We start from the raw sequence: 23937 nt of genomic DNA, 5'->3' as shown, positions 1-23937 counted from the left end.
AAAATTTAAGAAATATAATTTAGAGTAAAGCTCAACGTTTATTTGGTTAAATTTTTTTATATAAATAATGATAAAAATGTTACATCAATCGTGTTAAAGGTGGGTTTGATTGTGTAGAAGAGTAAAAAATAAAAAATAAAAATTGAATTAAAGTAAAGAGAAATGTGTGATCCACGCATAATTTTGAAAATTATTGTATCTTTCTCTCCTATTTTTTCACATCCAAACAGACATTAAGTTTCTTAAAATGTATAAAATAAAGGTTAAAATGGGAAAAACAAACCCACCCCTATGTTTTTGAAAAGTAATTTCCAATAACATTAAGAGTGTGTTTGGATGGAGAAATTTAAAATTTTAGAGAATTTTAAATTTTGAGAATTTCAAATTCTTCAATTTAAATTCCTTCATTTCTAAAATTTTGTGTTTGAATAAGAAATTAGATTTCTTCATTTTTTAAATTTTGTGTTTGGATAATGAAATTAAATTTCTTCATTTTCAAAATTTTGTGTTTGGATAAGGAAATTGAATTTCTTCATTTTTAAAATTTTGTGTTTGGATAAAATAATCAAATGCATTCTCTTTTAAAATTTTATATTTTAATAAAACAATTTTTTAATAAAATGATTATTTTTTTCATTAATAAATTCTATGTACTATTTGTCGAGTGTGATATTTCAATAAATATGTACTATTTTAATCTATTTCAATTAAAAATATATAATTTAACTATTTAAATTATTATTTCATTTACAACACACTACACCACTCACAACATAAACAATATTTAGTATCATTTCACCTTAGAATGTTATTTAGAAGTCTATAGATGAAACTTATTTTTTTGCCAAAGTCATTGGTCAGTAATGCAATTACACCAAAAAAAACTTAGACGGAAATAAAATCTAGTCACAAAATAAGTCCAACTTGTAAAATAATTCTGAATTTTCTAATTACATTTGCTTCAACATAGGAATTCCTTCACATATTTTCTGCAAAAGAAGACATAATGTTAAGTATCACTAAACAAATCATATTTGTTAAAACATAATTTGTTATATAAAATGAAAGATATAAATGTAAAACATAATTATACAACATCAACATACTTGTCATGATATCAAACGTACCTGTAATTTGACATCAAGGCATAAAAGATAAGATGTAATCCTCTTTCTCATCCAATGGAAGAGCTTTTATAATCGCAAACTTAATGGGATTTTCTGTCAACCAATCAATTGCTCTATGTCTAAGTGCACCATTAAAATTAGGTATATTATCTAGCTCACTCACCACTTCATGTACCACTTCTTGAGCTTCTTTTATCTCCATCTTTTTTTTGTTCTCCATCTTCTTCTTAGTCACTTCAACAAATTCTTTCAATGACTCGGCTACTTCTTTCATTGAGGAAATCATCCCTTCTTTCTCTCCACTCTTACTTGGGCGAATGTTTTTTCTCGTGGCAGAACTTGATCCCTCTAAGTCAAAACTCACACTATGAATTGCTTCCTCTTCATTTGTTTCTTTGCTCATGATATCATCTGCATCTAATGCATTTTCTGCTCCGAGTCCAGTAGCTCTATCCTTTGCACATAGGTCAACAATATCATCCCAATTAGGAATGACTTTGAATCGAAATCATTTGGCCTCTTCATGTGACTTGAAAAAAAATAGAAACATGTTAATAACAACACAAATAATGACTACTATTGAATAAAATTAAAAGATAATTGGCTACCTTAACATATTCATTCCATGCAATTTCATTTTCAACGATAATCATGTACTTTGTGCTATCCCAGTCAAATCCACTTTGACTAAGAATGTCACTCACAATTCCATACCATGTTCTCCAAAGCTTAAAACGATTCTTAACATTATCTGCCATGAGGTGAACTCCAAAACGCTTGGACAAAATTTGAGCTGCAGTACTATATGCTACTGCTTTCCAATTTCCATCACCTTTATTGCCCAAATTTCTTTGATCTCTAAGCACATCAGCTAGCACATGCTCCATTTCCAAGTTCCATGCGAAGTAACTTCTTGTGTCCTCACTAGACATCTTTCTTTTTCCACTTGACTTGTTCTTCACATTGCTTGATTCCATTTCTCTAGACAAAAAAAATAATCTCACATATATAATTACATATATATAAAGGTGAGACATGTCAAATTAGCATTCTACGAAAGTATAAAATTAACTACACATAAAAAGAAAACAAAATCCAAAGTATTATGAAATACAAAAATCCAAAGTATCACACATACATGAGTATAGAGTCAATTACACATAAGAAACAAAATCCAAATCCACTAAAAACATCTCCCTAATCAAAGTTTCTTCTTATTTGATAGGTGGCAAACATATTCATTGCTAAAGTATCACGAAATCTTGTCCATTCCTCAATTGCTTGAATAGTTGTGACTTCATCTCCAATATTATTTGTGACTCTTTCCATTTGTTGATTGATTAACTCATTGTCAACAACAGATAAAAGTTCCAAGTCTTGGGCTTCCAAAATTGGATCACTATGTTGTTCATCTCTTATGAAATTATATAGCATGAAACAAGCATTAATAATTCTTATTTGTGTTTTTATATCAAAAAAAGAAGGAGTTCTTAATATACTCCATCTTTTCTTCAATACCCCAAATGACCTTTCAATAACATTCCTTGCACTTGCATGACGAAGATTAAATAACTCTTTATAGTTTTGAGGAGTGTTTCCGATCCACTCATTAAGATGATATCTAGTCCCTCGATAAGGTGCTAAAAATCCAGGGCCATTTGTATACCCCGTATCCACAAGAAAATATTTACCTACAATGGTTAAAAAAATATTATATATAAAAATGTGCATATTTCTTTTATATGTTAAATAAAGTTTCATCATTTCATGATATTACCATTTGGTATATGGAGACAATTTTGACGACGCAAAGCATCTCGCAATACTCGAGAATCTCCTGCTGACCCTTCCCACCCGGGCAACACATATATAAACCTTAAATCTGGACCACAAACTCCTAAAACATTTGTAGAGATATCACCTTTTCTATTACGATATCTAGGTCTATCTTCTGCAGAAACTGTTATTGGAATATGTATCTCATCAAGTGCTCCAATCGAATTCTACAAACATTTGAAAATAAAAAATAAGTCACAGTCACTTAAAGTACCTTATAATTACTAACAAATGACAAACTTACCTTAAATCATCTCCATTTGTTTTCCACCGAGCCCTCTATATTATACTCATGGAACTTCAAATATTCTTTGCTTACTTTCATTATAGCTCGCAGGACATTCTTGAATTGCCTACTAATTGTTTCCATGGATCTACAATAACTAAAGTGCACAACTCTATACTTTAGGTTATGAGCAAGGATATGCAAAAACATTGCCACAGCTTCATCTATAGGAACATTTTTTGTTTTTACCAATTGCCCTTTCTCTTGTAAAATTCTACAAAGCTTAAAAAATGCCTTTTTACTGACCCTTAATTGTTCAATGCAATCAGTTTCTGTTCCCCTGTATAGACGATTGAGGAAACTATGCCTTTCTAATTCCAAATTTCGGGCAGGTTCCTTAACAAAGTACTTATCATGATACCAAGTCAGTGCACCCAAAAGCATAGTGACAACACTAACAATAATGAAAAATACTTGTTCAAGTTCTTCTTCCTCCTCTTCATCTCTTCTACGTTTTCTTGAAGCAGTCGAAGCATCAACTATACTACTTTCCATTTCTTGACTATCCACACTATATAACTAAAAGAAAAGTAATATAATAACAAAGGATGTTATTAACTTTAATAAAATATTCACAAAAGCTCTATGACAAAGAAAGAAAAAAAGAAAATAACAAATAATATATATAATGCATAAAATTATGGGTAAAGTTTTCTTTCCCCTACCTATGAGGCACAACAGAATTTGTATTGAAATCCTAGTGGAACAACAAATTTATTATACATTAAAAAATCCTAGTGCTGACAAGTTTATTATACATTAACTTTTTTATAAAGACAAGCAGCATGGTTATTAAGAAAATGGAGCATGGTTATTAAGTTTCAGCGGTAATTTATTAAGTTTATTATACACATGACAATCTGATTTTGTTAACTTTTCCTTGTAAGTTGAAAAATTTGATTAAATGAAAGGTTTTAAAACAGCTTCGTAATTATAATTTCAGCTATAACGTCAAGGTTTTTGGATTTTATTTATTTATTTATATTAAGAAAACAAAATGTATCTACAATTTCTCACTTACAATGTCAAAACTCGCGACAAAATGATGATCACAATTGAAAACCTTAGTTATATGCCATGTGGAGATTTAAGCAAATTATAAACACACTCATGACCCACCAATAATTTCTCATCAGCTTGATTCTGATCTCAGGGTAGAAGTCAAAGTCAAATCTATTTTTTTTTAATTTAAAAATAAACCAGTTGGGTTTCGTGAGTTGTCCTACAACTTGTTTATTGGTTGACTAATCTTGCATACCATCGGAATTGAATCTTGTTTGAATGAACCTACTAATTTCACTAGCTTTCTTTCTTCAGCAAGGATTAACTTATAGGAATTGAATCTTGTTTGAATGAACTATTATCAAAGGAGTCAAATTGCAGGCATCAATAAGAATTAGAAATTCCAGCACAAACTACATAGCATATGAAAATAGACAAGAAATAAATGAACACCGTGATTTCTAGATCTACGCCTTATTATGCTTAGATTGAACAATAAAGATAGAAATAGAAATAATAATCGTAGGAATAATGAAAAATGAACCATCTATTTGAAAAGTGCATCGGTGGAGGCGAGAACTAACCTTGCTTGTGATCAGCACCTTTTTCGGAATAATGCAGAGGGAAAAACTGCTGCAAGAGAGAGAGACAAGAGTGAGAAACTTTGCAAGAATGAAGGAGGTTTCCGATGCCGTCAAACTTTCCGTTGCAATCAAGAATGAAGGAGGTTTTTGATGCAGTCAAGAGTGAGAGTGAGAGAGGAGGCAAGAACTGACCTGTGACCAGCACAAACTTTCCGATGCAGTCACCGGAAACCACCGTCGGCAGCTGAGTGCGGAGGTTTTCGGGAGAAGCCAAGAGAGAGAATAGTGAAAGGATGAAGGATGTTTCGAGAAGCTGTGGTATTCTGGCATAAAAGAATTTCAAATTCTTTTATAAAAGGAAGGAATTTGAAATGTTAATATTTAAGTTAACCAAAATTCCTTATCAAAATACTCAAATTTCAATTTCTTTTCAATTTTTTATCCAAACATCTTATTTAATTGAAGAGTAATTAAAATCTTTTAAAAAATTGAATTACCCTATTAAATTTCTCCATCCAAACATACTCTAAAAGTAGCCATGTACAGTATTGACAAAAAAATGAAATGCAGTCTTAATGTTGAGTTTAATGGAAAACATCTTATTCAATGAAGGAAATGGAATTACGAGGAAAATCTATAATCTCTTATAGAGAAGAAAACAGAGGGGAGAAAATAAATGCATGTATGTGATTTAAGGAATAATGAAGATGAGATGCAAAAGCAAAATTAAAGTTTAAAAAATAATGAGGATGCAAAATTAAGGCTCAATGAACAATGATGATGGATGGTACAAAAATAAGATTTAAAAAATAATGAAGGTGGATTAAAAAAAATAGTTTTTATTATTTTTATATACAAATGGATATTTTTGGTAATAAAAAAATATAAAAAAGAGAAGGGTGTATCTGGTAGATTAAGAGTGTAAATAACAAATGCCAGACAAAATCGAAGAACATTGGAGCCACGTTCACTTTTTAGGCCGAACAAGAACCACATTAACGCAGACTCGGGCTGTTTCTTTACTTAACACTGGCTATTACTTCCTCCACCTCTGACTTTGATTCCTATACCCCATACGAAAGTCAAAACACATGAACAAAAATGCCCTTAGTCACTCTTAAACTCACAAGCAACCCTAGCCACTAGCACCTCCTTTCCCTTTTCCAATTATGTGTTGTCAAAGCGCCTCCCCCTTTTCTCCTTGTCTTCTTTCTCCTTTTCCTTTTTCATTTGTGCACATTTGCCTAGCCACTACCATCGTTGAAGTAGAGGACAATCACCACCACAAACATGTCCCCATTGTTCAATTATGTGTTGTCCTAGTTTTTTTAATCACTTTTTTTGGTTGTCCGAATTAACCAATTCAAAACTTTAGGACTTGTTCAGAATCATTGTTCGGTATGTATAATGGGTGTTCCAAATATGTATTCCAAAATACTTGTTCCAGAATATTATAATTTTGAAATACATTTCTGAATTACCAATGATATTTCAGAAAACCTGTTAATTCTAAGTCTTGTTCATGCACCACTATTGGCACTGATCATGATTGATGGTTTGTTGATTTGCCTTTTTCTTTTTTATCGAATTTTGTTTGTTAAGGATAGTTTATTTGTTTTTGTGAAACATACAAGTCTCATTGTAATCTTTCAACACTTTATCACAGAATTTCATGTTATACAAGGTTGTGCATCAATTGATGGATGGACAAGGAGTAAGCAGGAGCACTTTGGGGAAGGACTAAGTCGTGAGAGAGGAAGTTATAAAGAAGGGTAATTGAGGAGTATCAAAATACGGAGGTGCAGGAAGCAAAGGTCAAGGCTATGATGGACGAGATTGGAAAAGCCCAATCACTTCCACAACGCTCACATGTGGCCCTATTTTGGATTAATAATTATAAGTAAGTCCAACAGTTGACTTTGACTTGAACAATTCCACGAAGCACAGCTGCACATGTAGTGATACTTTGTTTATATCATCGTTATAAATATAATAGACTATGAATCTCGTGGTTGGCTTTTGTTGTTGTTACCCACCCTCTTCATTTTATATTTCATGTAATGACAATTTACAATCATCTTTTTGTTGAGCTGTGTCACAGACTCTAAGACAATAAGTTGGAAAAACTCGCTTGTTTTGTTATGTTAATAATGAAAAAAATAATCTTTTAAATGACTTTTTTTATAAAAAAAAATATAGAAGAGTAAATTTATTTTTAAACTATTTGACATATTAAGATATATAACAATGTATATTTTTATTTAATTTTGTTGATAAAAAACTATGGTAATAAAAATAAGTCTAGCAACTAATTTTTTTTGTTTAGTACATGCAAACTCACTCGTTTTATGAAAATTATTTTCCCTCTATAGTATTTTTACTATTTTACATCCATCCGTGCTATTATTTTATTTTAGTTTTAGATAATGTTTGTTTTGCGCTCACTCCAAGTAACGCCTTAATTAATCTAGAAGCCTTCTTCTGCTGAACAAGTCTATTGAATTAACCACATGTTTGTAGAGGGAAATTAACGATACTGCCAAAAGCAACGCTCCACACAACAACAACTTATGCATAAAAATAATATAAAAGTCTTATTTTTTTAATGGTATATTTTTTATTCATTTTCTTTTTAATAGCATCTTCTCAACAAAGAACTCATACAATTTTCCATTTTGGTGTATATTCATCCAAGGAAATATGTCTATATATACAGTGTAAACAATGTTTCTCTTAATTCATTAACTAATGTCAACAAATTAAATTCTATTGAAAATAAATTTACAAAAAAAAGTTATATTTTATACGTCCCCTTGATTTTGTATCAATCATGTTTCTATTAATGGTACTACTGGTACGGACTATTAATATATTACCTTTTTGCTGATTAAAAAAAAAAGGGAAGCATGCTGCATGCTCAATCTAACACCAAAAATATGAACAACTTTATCACTGTCATGCGTGAAGGAAAATAAATAGAAAAATTTGGAGAAGTCTTCATCAAGGTTTTATTATCATATTGGGTGTACTTTGTTTTCTGCATGCAAATAGTTATTTCAGTCTATTTCAAGTATTTGTTTGTAATTTAAAATAATACTCATCATATATCCATATCTTTATATTTTATATTATTTATGGCTGGGAATTTTACAATCATCCTCATCAATCATTATCCAAATTGAAAAAACCAAAATACGACCTTTTTTTATAACATAAAATGTATGTTGATTTTACAATTATTTACTTATTAACTATTTTAATTCATGTTGAATTGGCAAGTACTTCTAGATTATAAGGCACCCCTCTCCTTACCGTCACCTAATCGAGATGATAATAATCCCTGACTTTTTATTTAATAGCAGCTCCGAATTGACCAAGATAAGGGTAATCACGTAAATTAGACAAAGATTTTTGCCTTACTCATCAATTCAATAAATAATATCATAGATCCACATACGTGTAGATAAATCATGCATTAGAAATACCTTCATCGAAACGCAATACATCAAAATCTTCTCGAAGCAATCAACTAAGATAAGGGAAAGATAGTAACATTTTTTTAATATTTTTAAATTATATTAAAATTTCATGCAAATCTCATCACTATATATCTTTAAAAAAATTAACTTAGGATATATCCCGACAGAAAAAAAAAACCTAATCATTCGAAATCATTTAAGGAGTTAAAATTAATATATGATTTTACCCAATGATCGATAATGAGAGTGCCAAAAAGTATATTATTAATGTCTTTCAAAAAAATACTATCAACTTCCTTGATAATATATTTTTGTACTAACTTTTTACTAATTAAATGAAAAATATTATGGCTTTTTAATTAATTACATCTTTAAAATTTTAAATACATTTCTTTAATATATTTTTAAACTATTAAAAGGATTAGTATAAGAATATAAAACATCACTATAAATTAATATAATGCAATAACCTTCCAATTCTATTTTTTTCGGTGAATAATAGCCCTCCAATTCAATTCCGTTGTCCCCTCGTAAATGTCATACACGTTACGGATCAGTTTAGCTACAACTACAAGTTAAACCCCATTACATAGATGCTTACCATACCTAATTATAAAAATCACCCATGTGGGTCAACTACAATGTTGGTTAATTATATTATTTTTTTTCTTCTCAACGCACGATTTCTATCACAGGCTAGCACAGAAATGAGAGAATTTTCGCACATATGAAAACCAAACGGTATTAAAAGGCTGCTTAGTTAACGTATCACACAACAAACGACCCACACCAATGGTCAACAAAACAATCCCCAACCCTTTTTTGAGTTTTTCCCACATGATCCTTCTCTTCACCTTCCCCTCTTGACTATGACCACGCATGTTATATAAATAACCACATCCCTCACACAAACCTTTTGCTACCAACCCAAAAAACAAAATCACAAACCAACCTTAGCCTAGAGAAAATTAACAAGCTAGTTTGCTTGTTTTTCAGTGAACTCAAGGAATACACTTTATCTCTTGAGATACGTACTAAGATTCATTTAAGAAATTGATATATTCCCATAATTAATTTGAAAGAAGATGGAAGTGGTGGTACAAAGTCCTAGTAGTCCAAACATGGATACTTTCGATTTTGGTGGCAACATGGGTTCGATCTTTCAAAGTGTTCCTTCTTCACCAAAAGGGTTTGGTAATTACTACCTAAGCGCACCGGCGAGTCCATCTAGGATGTCTGAATTATACACCGAATTTGAATATTATTCTTCGGCTTCACCCTCTTCATTCGAAGCAGGCAACAAAATTGATGATGACGATGAAGACGAAAACAACAACGATTACAGCTTTGCGTTTTACGTGAATCGCGATCAATCAGACAAGTCGTCTCGCTCCGCCGAAGAGCTCTTCGACGGTGGCAAAATCAAGCCCTTGAACGAGTCATCACGTGCGACTTCTGTTGCTGAACAAAAAAGAGGCAGAGAAAGAGAGAGAAGTTCTTCTTCAACAACAACAACAAAGTTGTCGTCCTCGAACTCGGGTGTTCGTAGGGTGGCACGATCACTTTCTCCTTATAGAAAATCATGGGAAGTTGAACAACAGAAAGAACAACCTCGGATCATCAGCAAAGAGGAATCAAGTGCGAGTGTCTTGTCCTCGAGCACTTCTTCTTCGAAGGGTTCGAAGAGGTGGTCACTGAAGGACTTTTTGTTGTTCCGTAGTGCCTCCGAAGGGAGAGGTTCAAGCAAGGATGCATTGAAGAAGTACTACAACAAGAAGAATAGTAACGAAGAAGTTAAAGGGTCGTCGAGTTTTAGATCCTCGGATTCGTCGAGGTCAAGAAAGGGAACTATTTCGGCGCATGAGTTGCACTACGCCATGAAGAAAGCAGAGTCCGAGGATATGAAGAAGAGAACCTTCTTGCCTTACAAACAAGGGATTCTGGGAAGGTTGGCTGGTTTTGGAATCTAGTTAATTACCAGATCATGATGATGATGATGATGAAGTTTCGTATACTATACCCAGTTGTTGTTTTTTGTTTTTTAGTGAAAAAAATGTTGGATTCTTTTGTTAAATTGTAATTTCCCTCAAGTGGGTTTAAGCCGTGTATGTAGACCCAATCATTTGTCCTTTATGTGAAGGGTAAATATGTATGATGTGAGTTGCAATTTGCAAATCATCGCGGTCAATTTTAAACTATACTACATTTACTTCATCAATGCAATTATTTTCTTTATTACCGTACATAGTTCGAACTAAAATAAGGAAAAAATTGTGAGTTTGGTAAATTAGGAGTGTTTAACTTTAGTTGAATAATACGTGTATGAGTGGTCAAAAATCTTAATTGACTATCTCGATTAAGACCTTAATTTGCACAAAAAGAACAGATATCAAATTCAATTTGGTTATATATTGAGTAATCGAATTCAATTATAAATTTGACTTTTTTTCATCTCGAGCAGTTATGAATACTTGTAAACAAAGTATTTAATCTTTATATGAATTAAATATCAACTTGATCAAATTGACAAAGACGATTAACAGAATTTGTCAGGAATTGCAAAGTTATGAGAAACGTAGAAATTGAAAATGTGACTTTAAAATGACTAAATACGATTTTGACCATTCGAATATTGATTCATATTGATTTTAGTCCTCCCAAAATCATTCTATTACTTTATTCCTTGAAATCTTTTATAATCCTCCTTTTAAGTTCTTTATTTAACTCTTTTATTTTTTTTCAGTTAAAAGTTTACCAAAAAATTTATTTCAAGATTAACATTTTTATTTTCAGCATTAGCATTCGGGGTTATCTCTCAAGAATATAAAAAAAAAATTACAACTCTATTATTCTCAAAGTACATGAAATTAAATTCATAAATGAACTTTGTAGTGGAACCTGATTCTGAAAAGAAACATCCGCAGGTGCATTGGCTATAACAATTTGAGTCTCAGTTGCATGACCTACTATAAGTGGAAGTTGCTTAAATTTTTTTTAAAAAAATTATCAGACTTAATTAATTGACTTAAAAGAAGAAAAAATAAATAAAAAATTCAAGAACCAAATGCAAATGAAATTATTTTTAGAGGATTAAAACTAATATGGATCACTACTTTGAAGGATCAAAATCACATCATATGAAACCCACTTTAAACTAATGTGTGTGTAACCAGATTCATAAAGTAATAAACCAGCCTTAGATACCCTTAATTAAAGCCCTCGACAAACAATTTAATAAATTATTAATTAGATTTGAATAAATGTGTATTTAATTGACTGTCCCTAAGGTAAGGAAAAGATAAGAAAGCAAAATAGTTTTGTGATTCTATTTCAATCACCAACTTCCCTCTTAAAACCGGACTCACTTTTAAGCTAGGGGAGGAGAGGCCAAGTTTTGGGATGTGGTGGCGAGGGAAATGAGAGAGTATGTTGTTTCTTCCTCGTTTTCTGACAACTTGGGCTCTAATGAGGGATTATCCAAACATTAATGTTTTATTAAGGGAATTTATGATGTTTTAAATTCGGGCTTTCTTGAGGTTTCAGAACCCTTAAGGGGAAGAGTTCAGTGTAAAATTTATACTGCTATTATTATTGATTAATTAAAAATCATTTTAAATATGATATTTCGTGTAATTATTATAAAATTTAGTAAATTTTAATTAGTTACTTAACAATTTATTATAAATATTAGTAGTATATTTCAATTAAATTCTAACAATAATTTTCGTTTGATCAATATTTTAATCTACTTGGACTATTGACTCTTCAGATCGGTCGGTTGCTCAAGAACACCACACGCTAATTTGCATAAATTCATATGTAAGCTCTCACATGAATCCCTTCATTTTACTGCCTCTTTTCCATAATTTTTAATGTTTTAGCCTTTTAAATTAATTTTTTTCTAAAGCATTTGATGTTTTAAAATTTTAAAGTCTAATTAATGCATTTTTTAAATATATCCTTATTTAGTATCCACTAATAATAGTGTAAGTATCAAAGGCCAATGTATTAAATAAAGTTATTTTAATCCAAATATAATACTTTTTAATTTCATTAAATATTTCTTAATTTATATGCAATAACCTTAAATATAAAATAATATGAGAAAAAGGTAATAAGTTTTTAATGTTATATTCCCGTGACCCTCACAACAAGAAAGTACTTAACCCCAATCACTATATATTTCTTAGAAAACGTTAACGGTACAAAAAGTTGTAACATAAAGCTTAATATAACCACAAGAGGATTAAATATAAATCACTTATATAAACTAAATGAAATAACATTCAACCAGCCAACACAAACCTTTTTTTCTTTTTTCTTTTTAAATATTTATATGCGTAATATGATATTACATACTTTGGATAAAAGTTATCGAATCCAATCAATTCAAACTTTCTCTTTTTATTTTATTATGTTTTTACTTATATCATTATGATTAAAATAAATATTATAGTATCAATCAATTTGAATGTCAAAATCTTGTAAGTAACCTCTTCCCGCTCTTCAAACTGAGCAGATTAGAAGTAATGTACTAGAGATAAGCTCGAATACATCTTTAAAGTAGGAGTACATCTCATCTAGCTGAGCTTGGAGGAAACAATTTGAATAACCTTTTAAAGTGTAAAATTAATTATGACCTTATACGAATTTCACTTATTGAGGTAAAGTGCATATACAACGAGCATGCATGATTCACACATTTGGTAATAATTAATAATGTTCCCATTATATCCGGGCAAAAATCCTAGTATAAGATTTGACATACATCCATGAAATATGGAACTTGTTCAATTTATGACGATAAAGCCTACAAATCAAACCCCAAAACAACAAATTATTACACTAACATTTGTAGTAAAGCATACTAGCGGCGGGGTAAGGGCCTCTGGTTTAACAACTAACACTCCATGATTTACTAGTGACACATATAAACACAATTTTTTAAAGAGTAGGAACTGTACATAACTATTTGGTACCTTTCACATGATGAATAGCATAGCGGCAGAGTGAACCTTGAAATGTTTTAAGAAAGTCGTGGTCAAGGAAGTGTCTTATAGTGTGTTTGATTTAAAGGAAGGAAATATAAAAAATAAAAATAGAAGAATTTTTTTAAGAATTAAAAAAAGTATAAAAGATATAAATTAAAAAAATACACTTTTTTTCTAATATTATTTTTATCTTTAAAAACAAACACAACCTTGAGGATGTGTGCCACTTCATTGTAGCTCGTACGGATACATAAATTTATTTGTTTCTTTTATTTTCTTATTGCTTCATTTCATTTTTCTTTCTTTCCTCATCACTTATCTACCCAAAATTATTGAGGTGAAGATATAACATTTTCCATGTTTTTATCCTCAAATTTGGCACGTGGTTTGAATGTGCCAATTATTATATAGTTTAAAAGCATCATGAGACAAGTTGTAAAAATGTGATATACGCGTATTCAATATTATTTGTTGGCTAGGCTACTTTTTCCTTTTTCAAGAAACAAAAAGTTGAAGATACTTGTCTTTTTTATTTACTTACTTTTACTTTTACACAATAGACCATGATCCAAACTCAATACTTTCGTCTCAATCGCATAAATAATATAGATCATTATGTAATATAAATATAACATTTTATCAATATGATATGACATCATTGATAGATAATATTATTTTTTAAAAATATGATTATAAATTCAATCTATGACTTATTTGGTTAAAAAATAATATAAATCTCATCTTTCAACTACAATTTTTATATCAATAACATTATAACTTAAAATCTTATTTAAAAAATTTGAGTGGCATACAATTTGAAGTAGCATAATGTTGCTTCATAATATGTCAAATGATAACGAGTATTTGTGAGAAATATTACTTAACTATAAATTACTCAAACACAATAGACCGAAACAAGCCGAAGTAAGAAAATCAACGTAAAAAAAAATGGTTTACCAAAATTGTATAATTTATATTATCGTATATTTACATGTGAATTTCTTGGCAGAGTACAAGTAATATGAATTTTATCATCATGTACAAAAAATTAGTACTTACTAGTTACAACAAACCAATATGAATTTTATCACATCTTTTACCTCGCAATCTTTGAGTATATTAAACAAGTAAAATTTCTAACTTCATGGATGGCCAGCTTCTAAATCCCTGCAATATTAATTCTGCAGTTGAATTTTTGCAAAATTCATTCAGCAGCCAATTTTCTAGCTGCATCCCTCCAATTTTAAGCATGATGGCATACTTCAGAAGTTCGTGATCATTCTCATGACGGAGGAAATGTTTTTGGAATTTGCAACAGACATGAAATTGAGGGTACCAGATTCCAATGGAGATTGAAGAATTTTCACTTCTGGAACATGAGAGTGAAGATAAGGTATAATATGATTAGACTCCTTAGCATTGCTTTGTTCGGAAGTATCGCTGCCAAATGCAAAACAACACAGAGAAGGAAGCTCAATCAGACACAAATAATTATATTTATGAAATTTACACTTATGATTTACAACACTAATACCCGATTAATTTCTGAATATTGTTAAAAATCCGTGTGCTAATGGAGGCTTGCATTATGCCACGTCTATTTTTGGTAGTGTCTCTAGGACTAGCTGAATTACCCTACAGAAAATACAATTCGAACAACGTAAGAAGGATTCATCCCTATAACTTATTTTTTTCTCTCTTTCTTTTCACATTAACACCAAGCAAGAGCTGGTTTATAAATTATGATTCAGGATGGAAAAAATGCTAACAAGACACTCTTTAACACTCTTTTATATTGGATGAAATTCATGTAACTCTCATTAAATATGCGGATTCAATTTCCGGTATGGAGGGTCTCATGCTCAAACTAGTTAAACCTATACAAATTTCAACCAATTAAAGATAATGTGTTAGAAAAATCATGTTAGAAATTGTATTACTAGCACTCCTTTTCATGGTGATCATATCCTTGGACCTTGTCAATGATCCACATGGAGGAATTCATCAAGTATAATTAGCACTTACTCCTGGTCCTAGGTCTCCTCTTGGATAGGATTGTGAATGAACTAGAACATGTTGATCATGCAAATTCTGCACAAAGGCATGCTTAAGAAGCGTTGCTGCAGATGGTCGATCTGCAGGGTCCCTTTGGAAACACTGCTGGAGGAAATCCTTTCCCACTGAAGATAAAGTTTCGGGTATAGGCGGAGACTCTTGTAGTACCTTGAACATGGCTGAAGGCTAACAAGTAAAACACAGATCATTATTATAATGTAAATTTGGGATATGTAAGGAATGCAAAGATGTTCAAATACCTTGCTTAGAATATATATTAGTAAAAACAAGGGAAGACCACCCAAGGCTCTAGGGAGATATAAATTTTTAACATAAAGTAGTTATTATTTAAGCTTTGATCCGACTTAAACTTTACAAGGCCCTAATTCCTGGAGCATGCAGCAGAATGTGTAGCATAAGTAGAGTTTTTCTCATTCTTCTTTGGAGACAAAAGAAGTGAAAAGGAGAACTAATACAGAGAACATATTTAATTTATGTTTGTGTGGCACTCCATTTTGCTTTTCCCTCCCTCCTAACAACTTTTATATTGAACCAACAGTTTTTACATGCACAAGGCTTGACCATAATGAGTCAATACACATAAGAAGGTGCTCACCCCTTCAACTTCACTCCAAGGAGGTTTCCCTGTCAACATTTCTAGAATGGTGCACCCTAAACTCCATATATCAATGGCCATGACAACATCAGGATTGGATTCGTTCTTTATGGAACCTTTCACGACCTTCAAATGGACAACTTAGAGTCAAAAGGGGCATGTCTACCCATCCAAAATACTATAGATGATTTGAACAATAAAATACCTCTGGAGCCATCCAATAAGGACTACCCTTAAAAGAAAGATCATATGAATTCCCCATTAGCTGAAAAAATCAGATTGGTCAGAAAGCAAGACCACCAGAAACAGAAGTAAAAGACACTAGCTTCAATAATAATGCAAAAGTTGCAAACCATACAAACAAATAAGATGAATGAGGTGGTTATAACCAAGTCAGCAGAACAGCTATATTATATATCTACCTAAGTATATATATAACTAATTACCTACATCAATCATACAACTATATATAAAAGTATAATATTAAAAACTTACTATTTTCGCCAGCCCAAAATCTGCAAGCTTGACAGTGCCTGATTCATTGACCAGCAAGTTTGCACCTTTGATATCTCTACAGAACCAAATCAACTCAACCATTTTAACAAACTTCAAACAGCAATGCCAAACAGATTTTATTAGCAAGATAGAATGGTTGCTTTCATTAAACATCCTTGTCACCTGTGGATGGTTTTGTTACTATGTAAGTAAGCTAATCCCGAGAGAATATGCCTTGTAAAATTGCAAACCACAGATTCTGTCATAGCTCCACAATGTTCACGCATAAATTTACTGATTGATCCCGGGTAGACATACTCCATATATATGTACAAATGATCGCCAACCTGAAAATACAAATGCTTCAAAACGTCAATCTAATTTACTATGACAAATATCCTTAACTTTCCATTGGGTTGTATCGATTATACTTGGAACAAAAACTTAACAACCAAAAATTAACTCACTGTTTCACTTCCATAATACTGCACAATGTTGGGATGGTGTAGTTGACGGAGAATTTTGATTTCCTGGAACACAGAACTTTTCAGAATAACAGCCTAAACACCATCCATTTGGCAAATGTGCAAAAGTAAAACATAATCACAAAGGAAAAAGAAATATAAAGATATAGAGAAATAGAAATATGCATTGAAATTCAAAGTTCTTTAGAAACTATAGGATGTCATAGTGGAAAGGAAAAAAATTAGTTTGTCAGAAAACAAATTTTAGTACTGTGTGTAAGCATGAGTGAACTGTAGTGGCATAGCAACTGATTGAAGAGCAAAAATAGTTCACTGCTATCTAGAAAATAAATCTAGGTAACAAGGTACATCTTATAAACCCCTATTCGAATATCACTTCAGTACAAACATATCATCCTAGATTCCTAATATTGGACTCTTGGTTTCTATTTACCTTACTTTGTCTTTTCTCTTTAGAAAGCAACTTTTGGATTATTTTTACTAGTTATCAGAACAATGAATTGGAAAACACAATGTAAGTAACAGAAGAAACATTGACAGGGAAAGATGGAAATAAGTTTAAGACTTAAAGTCCATTGCCAGATATTATAAAAGATTAAAAAATTCCTTCTATGTTCCAACCAAATATTCCAACTTATCCTGAACATTTATGAAATTAGCTTTTGTGCCCCGTTTACTTTAGAAGTTAACTTGCAGTGGGAAGTGTTTAACTCTAATAAAAATTGTAAAGCCGTAGTTAGGGATCAAAAAGTGTTATATGGGGTTAACTCTGGAATATTCTTACCATAAGCTCAATACTATTTTCTCGTAACCATATTTTGCAACAAGATAATACCATAGTTATCAGAATCTTATGATTCACAATTCGAATCTTATGATTCGATACAATTCGACTATCTTCCGGTACATAACCTAAGATGAATCTTAAGATTTTGTATCTTACGATACATGAGTGAATCATGAGAATCTTATGATTCACAAGATTCAACAATTTGTGCATCTTACGATTCACAACATTCAAGAATTCTTTATTTTAGTTTTCTTTCACCAATTCTCATGAAAAAAAATTCAAAAATCATATAAGCCTATTATTAAATGAAAATGAATTGGAATAACACTTCTGAACTTATCCTATTTGATTACTCCACTATTTTATTTGTTGCTCACTCATTTAATGCATGTACTCTATATAGCTATTTAATTACTTTCGTTTCCATTCTACTAAAATAAAGGCTTTACAAACTCAGACTTAACAGAACTCATGCCCCTAGAGTAATTTTTGTTTAGTTATTGATCATGAATATGTTCTTTAATATGTTTTTGTTAGTTGTATATTGTATGTTTTGTTATTGATCATGAATCTTACAATTCACAATACAATTCGATTCACAATTTAGAAAATGAGCCTTCCGATTCACGATTTGAATCCTGATTCAACTACCATGGATAATACATATAGAAAAACTAAGGGAAGAACCTGTTCCAGCTGTTTAATGCACTCGGCAGATGTAGGATCATCATGAATTAAATTGACCTCTTTCATTGCACACGAGGCTCCAGTTTCTCTGTTAGATAAAAGTAGTAATGCACATGAGTAACTATACAAAAGGGCATTATAGCAGATGATCGTAAACGAGTAGCTGATGGTCAAACAATTAGAATCAAATGCATACATGTTGGTTGCATGAAAAACACTTCCAAAGGTACCACGTCCAATAAGTTTTCCTTTCTGCCATCGACCTTTCACTGAAGGCAGATTTTCAGTAGCGTGATGCATGATACTTGATTGGTTCATGGTACTTGATTGATGCAGCACAACAGATAATTGTTCTGGTGATGAAGCTCTAGGAGGAAGGGGTAAGGGATGTGAATCAAGAAGGTTATTTTCAGGGCACACCCTGGACAAAAATTTATGGTTTTGAGATCCTTCCTCAATCTTAGGATTGAAGTAACGAGTGAGGCTTAGAGGGCAATGAATAGAAAATTGGTCTGGACTATGAACAGTTTTAGCTGATAACATTTTTGATTTGTCATTAACTTCCAAAGAGAAGTTGGCGGTAGGATCAAAGAAATCTACATTGCTTGATCTACATGGACTAGTATCAGGACTAGTGAGTACACTTGTTGGGGCACTCTTGGGCTTGGCAGCAACACCATACTTCAAGTGGGAATTACCTTCAGAATCATCATCATGAGACACTGCTCTGCGGTTTTTCCATGAACTATTGCCTGCATTAACAACAACAACATAGAAGGTTAAGGATGTTCAACATTCAATTCTCCGACGCGTAAAACAACAGTGTACAAAGAAATCACCTGTCAAGAAACTTGCTGCGGGAGTATGCTCTCTCAGATTGTAATTTGCATTTGCAAGAGTAGAATCCAAGCAGGATTTATCCAAATTAAGTGTAGGTTTTGTACGTGCCACTGCTTCTTGATACACTGTGCTCCTGATAATTTTGGGCGGGAGAAAGTCATTGCAATGAATCAACAAGTGGCATAACATGAAGCATAGTTGCTGGTTCTATTAAAAGCTAATAATTGAACAACATACAAAATCAAAACAAGTTATATATTAAATTCCATACAAAAAGTCAAGAATAAAAAATTAACAAAAAAAAGCATGAATTCTTTGGAAAACGGTCCAGTAATTTAACGGTGTACACATTCTCGCACTGCCTCATTCACCAATAATAGGACATTAGAACATAATTTCACAATAGCTTTTCCATGATTAATCACTCTACATCCTTCTTACATTTTTTTAATTAATAATATAATTTATAAAACTTGTAAATTTATGAGTCTATTTAGAGCATTTTTTGTTTTCAGTCCAACTTGTTCACGAATTTCGAGACCAAATCTAATAGTCCACTGCAAACTGAACGCAAAAGAAAGGATGGAGACACTTTTGCAAACTTTATTTTACCAAGTTTGTTTGCATCGGATACCCAAACATACACTTATAAAGAAAAAAGTTTCCTTGCAGACTGAACACAAAAGAAAAGATGAAGACACTTTTGTAAACTTTATTTTACCACCAACCTCTGTTTGCAACGAATACCCAAACATGCACTTATAAAGGAAATAGTTTCCCTCCAAACTGAACGCAAAAGATAGGATGGAGACATTTTTGCAAACTTTGTTTTACCACTAAACTGTTTGCAACGGATATCTAAACATGCACTTATAAAGCAAACAGTTCCCCTGTAGAGTCACGATAAACTCTAGCCGATTGTTGAATGGAAGTGTGTGTTTGGGATGGTAAGGACTTAACAAGGAAACAGTTATTTTACAAAGTGATCGATATAATAAATGATGTAATAAAAAATGTAAAGAGGCAGAAAGAAAATAGATTAACTTTTCTTTCCACCGTTTTTCTTGCTACAAAAATATGTTCTAGATTAATTTTCTTTTCTATTTATGTTTGAATTGGAGAATAAAGCATTTTCAATGATGAAGCAATGTTTACCTCGAAATAGCAAAGCCATGTTGTTCTAACGAAGATGAAAGGCGACGACGATTTACGGAACTGGAGCTGATTGATTTTGCTCGACGGGTCAACGGCGCTTCGGGAAGCGGCAGCGGTTGCGGCAGAGCAGAGAAAGACCGGTGGTCGGAACCGGCGTGGGAGCGAAACTCCGGCAAACCGGGAAGAAACGAAGACTCGTCGGAATGGAAGAAGCCAATGTCTTGGTGAGTGAGGTGCCGGAGCTTCCTCTGCCTGGTCAACCGCGGTGCCGGAGCTAAATCACCGGCGTCGATTTGCTTGGCTGGGGTCGAGGGCGACGGAGAAAGTGGTTTGCGAGAAAGAGACATTTGAGAGAGTGGTAGTGGTGATGTTGTTGTTGAAAGTGGTCATATCAAGTGAAACGTAAAACTTAAGGATTCATTTCATTCCAAGTAGTAGAATGAAGAACAATGCAAAGCCATAGAAACAACATCGGAAACACCTACGTTGTTTCTTTATAGGACTTTGGTTGTGCAAATAATTTTATTTTCCAACCATGTTAGGATCTGTCCATGGCTTTGACTTTCGGTTGAAGTCGTTATTTCTATCCGTGGACGGAGCTGAAACTCAAATAGGGACTAACATTTATATCTAAATAGTAAGTGTTAATTCAATTGGGATTTGGAAAGTGTATAAACAGAAGAAGCTCGACCAGTTAATAAACATTTTGTGAAATATTATTATGTGTCACTTGGATGGCATAATAATCGATAAGTAATCAGTAATTTTTGAGAGAGCATCGTGGAACTTGCTTCCTCTACAGTTTAAAAGTAAACTGCACAGTACGTACGAACCTGAGTCGCGTTTTTTTTGGTTTGGCGTTCAAAGATTCTCAAACGGTGATCGGATAAACAACTCTGAAGTTTTATTTCTCACTAAATGTGTATAACGTGTATACGGACGGTGAAAATGTGTCTCTATTCTATTTTAGACTCTTTTTTTTTCTTTATTTTTTTCCCTCATTGTCACTTCTCATTGCTTCTAATCTATACATTGAATTTAATCTTTATTAATTGTCAAATGACTCATCTCTTACTTGTTGATTATGTAAGGAGAATCACATCATATATCCTTCATCTGAAATCAATCTTGATGATTAAGTCATCTTGCTTCTATTTTTTTAAGTGGTTAAATCCTCTTGTTTTTATCTTTTTAGGTGATTAAACTCTTTTGTTTTTATCTTTTAAGTGGTTAAGTTATTTTTTGTTTTTATCTTTTAGATGATTAAGTTTTTTTACTTTTATCTTTTTAGGTGGTTAAGTAAGTTCAGTTCTCACTTTTAGGTGATTAACCCATTTTGTTTCTATCTTTTAAGTGGTTAAACCCATTTTATGCAACTTCTTTTTAGGTGTCCTTTTCAATTCTTGCTTCTATCTTTTTAGACGATTAAGTTTTTTTATCATGCCTTAAGGTGATTAAGCATGTTTGTTTCTATCTTATGGTGAATAAATATGTTTTTTTTTATCTTTTGGTGATTAAGCGTGTTAGCTTTTGCCTTATGGTAGTTAAGCCTGTTTGTTTTATTAAGTTTGTGTCTATTGATTTTAATTGGTGTTATCTTTCCCTCCACCATCTTATGGGAACATGTTAAATTTTTTTATGATAGAACAATTACTTACAAATTATTATAATTTAAATTCAAATTATAGATACATTTAAATTTAAGTTGTAGATAATTTAAAATTTATTATTCTCGTATATATATTATACGCTCACAATTAAAAGTAATTAAAATCATAATTATTCCTGCTAAAATTGTTGCTTAAAAAAATGTTGAACATAAATCATTACTTGTAATTTTACTTCTCAATAGAAGCAAATATAATGTAGGCAAGTAAAATTAAGTTTGGGAATTGAGATATAATTCACAAATATATTAAATGTCGACCGAGGGAATTGACAACTGTACGTCAATTAATTAATAGTTTGTATGTGTGAATGGGAGGGACAGCATATAGACTAGAGGATGAGATGGAGCCAAGGTAACGTATGGAACATTTCCTTTCTTCAAAATACAGGGTCCAGACAACGGCCACCGACACCTTCACTCGGGTTCGTGGAAAACAACCTTTGAAAACGAAATGTTAACGAGGAAACAGAGGAGATGAGTTCAGTACCAATCAATCGTTTGAAATCTTTTACTTTTCCATTTTTGTTCGTTCACCTAAATTTGTTAAGTGGGTATCATTCGGATAGACTTATTGAATCTGGATCTTGTGTCCGAGGATGAAGGTGAAGATTTGGATGAAGATATATCTATCGAGGAGGGTTAGTCTATGGATGAGGAGGACCATGTCATGGAGCTGGGGCGATGAAGAAGACTCTTCACAAGACTCTTCTGATGAGTCTTACTAGGAAACCTCTTTTCCTTCTAACTATACTGTTTTTTTGGTGCAATTGACTTGGGTATGGGTAGACCTAGGCTTAAACATTTTGTATCTAAACGGTTATTACTTGTTTTATATTACTTTATTTGTCATTTTGGGGTTGTATATGCTACTTATTGGTTTTACCTAGACGTCTATGTTTTGTTATTCGTTATGACACTTGAAACTTATTTATCTATATTTGGTGGTTATGAAAATTTACTTATTTCTCATTACTTATTACTTAGCATGCATGACTTATTTGTCACGAATGTTTCTTTTTTTACTCATTGACTTATAGTTTTAACATAATAAGCAATTACTGTTTAAGAATTTGGAATAGAAAGTTTATATTTCGACAAAAATTTTCTCTATTTTTTTTAATCTTTTGAGTTAATAATAAAGAAAACTTGAGACTACCTTTTCATTAAGGAAATCAACAAGTTATTTTAGAAGTCTATGTTTAAGAGTGTTACACTCAGCCTAATTTCAAGCAAAAAAAGCAACACATTATAATTTTAGAAGGATGAAAGGCATACTAAAACTTTTAGAGGGACTAAATTCAAACTTCAATAATTTTATAAAGACAAACAACATATTTTAGCCAACAATAAATTATTTGTTGTCAAGAACGCTTGATGAATTGGCAAGTGCACCAATATGTCTCAAGTAGTAAAGTTAAAACGGAAGTCCGAGTATCGAATCCACAAGGACTTTGTTTATATTTATGTTGATGAATATTTTATTAATAAAAGAAGTTAAAAAAATTGACTTGAAAATATTATGAGAAAAACATTAATTTAAATTGACAGAAAATTAAATCAAACAAGAATTTAAATTAATTAATTAAAGAGAAATGATGAGAAAATCCAATATTATTGTAGAAGGAAATTCAGAAGATGAGAATGTTGAAAACTTAGCCTACCAAAGCTACTCTTTGATGTAATGTTAATGATTTTTTTATTTATAATTAATCCAATTTACACCTCCATCTACTAGTATACTCTAACTTTGGTCCTTCGCTTGAAAGAGCTAATTTATTTATTTTTTTCTCTCAAATCCCTTTGTAGAGCTAAAGTAGTAAATTGCATTAAGAATAAAAAT

At 31.7% G+C, this 23937-nt stretch overlaps 3 protein-coding genes and 1 long non-coding RNA gene across 7 annotated transcripts; 2 read left to right on the top strand and 2 right to left on the bottom strand.

Moving 5' to 3' along the window:
- Positions 1-1033: 1033 nt before the first annotated feature.
- On the bottom strand, positions 1034-2104 carry LOC114384603. The gene is made up of 2 exons (XM_028344308.1): positions 1736-2104; positions 1034-1656 (listed from the first exon to the last, which is right to left on the bottom strand). The coding sequence occupies exons 1-2, from the start codon at positions 2102-2104 to the stop codon at positions 1636-1638; spliced, it is 390 nt and encodes a 129-aa protein (XP_028200109.1). The 3' UTR covers positions 1034-1635.
- A 6968-nt stretch (positions 2105-9072) lies between these two features.
- Positions 9073-10557, top strand: LOC114385422. The gene has a single exon (XM_028345496.1). It carries the CDS (start codon positions 9400-9402, stop codon positions 10282-10284), a length of 885 nt encoding a protein of 294 aa, XP_028201297.1. The 5' UTR covers positions 9073-9399; the 3' UTR covers positions 10285-10557.
- A 3687-nt stretch (positions 10558-14244) lies between these two features.
- LOC114385406 (mitogen-activated protein kinase kinase kinase 5-like) lies at positions 14245-21126 on the bottom strand. 4 transcript variants are annotated; one of them, XM_028345469.1, is made up of 12 exons: positions 20429-21119; positions 19273-19406; positions 18630-19185; positions 18434-18521; positions 16939-17001; positions 16655-16818; positions 16472-16547; positions 16182-16241; positions 15977-16102; positions 15331-15546; positions 14840-14940; positions 14245-14745 (listed from the first exon to the last, which is right to left on the bottom strand). In XM_028345469.1, the coding sequence occupies exons 1-12, from the start codon at positions 20773-20775 to the stop codon at positions 14568-14570; spliced, it is 2109 nt and encodes a 702-aa protein (XP_028201270.1). In that variant the 5' UTR covers positions 20776-21119; the 3' UTR covers positions 14245-14567. The 4 variants fall into 4 exon arrangements, with proteins under 4 accessions (XP_028201270.1, XP_028201273.1, XP_028201271.1 ...); XM_028345472.1 differs by having other exon boundaries at positions 19273-19490; positions 20429-20538; XM_028345471.1 differs by lacking the exon at positions 14840-14940 and having other exon boundaries at positions 14572-14745; positions 20429-21123.
- Positions 21127-22400: 1274 nt separating this feature from the next.
- Positions 22401-23069, top strand: LOC114384569. Its single transcript, XR_003660725.1, has 2 exons — positions 22401-22575; positions 22693-23069. It is a non-coding gene; the product is annotated as an uncharacterized LOC114384569 (long non-coding RNA).
- The last annotated feature ends 868 nt before the right edge of the window (positions 23070-23937 follow it).

The sequence above is a fragment of the Glycine soja genome, chromosome 14 (genome assembly GCF_004193775.1).
Source record: "Glycine soja cultivar W05 chromosome 14, ASM419377v2, whole genome shotgun sequence".
Classification (NCBI taxonomy): Eukaryota; Viridiplantae; Streptophyta; class Magnoliopsida; order Fabales; family Fabaceae; genus Glycine; species Glycine soja.
The sequence above is the reverse complement of the archived record's forward strand: the minus strand, read 5'-3'. Positions and strand labels throughout refer to the sequence as shown.

Coding starts and splice junctions, on each gene's coding strand:
- LOC114384603 (XM_028344308.1), bottom strand. CDS start 2,104: ATGGAATCAAGCAATGTGAAGAACAAGTCAAGTGGAAAAAGAAAGATG. Junction 1,657..1,735: donor CATGGAATGAATATGTTAAG/GTAGCCAATTAT, acceptor TTTTTTTTCAAG/TCACATGAAGAGGCCAAATG.
- LOC114385422 (XM_028345496.1), top strand. CDS start 9,400: ATGGAAGTGGTGGTACAAAGTCCTAGTAGTCCAAACATGGATACTTTC.
- LOC114385406 (XM_028345469.1), bottom strand. CDS start 20,775: ATGTCTCTTTCTCGCAAACCACTTTCTCCGTCGCCCTCGACCCCAGCC. Junction 19,186..19,272: donor CGCAGCAAGTTTCTTGACAG/GTGATTTCTTTG, acceptor TTGTTAATGCAG/GCAATAGTTCATGGAAAAAC. Junction 14,941..15,330: donor GAGGAGACCTAGGACCAGGA/GTAAGTGCTAAT, acceptor TATTTTCTGTAG/GGTAATTCAGCTAGTCCTAG.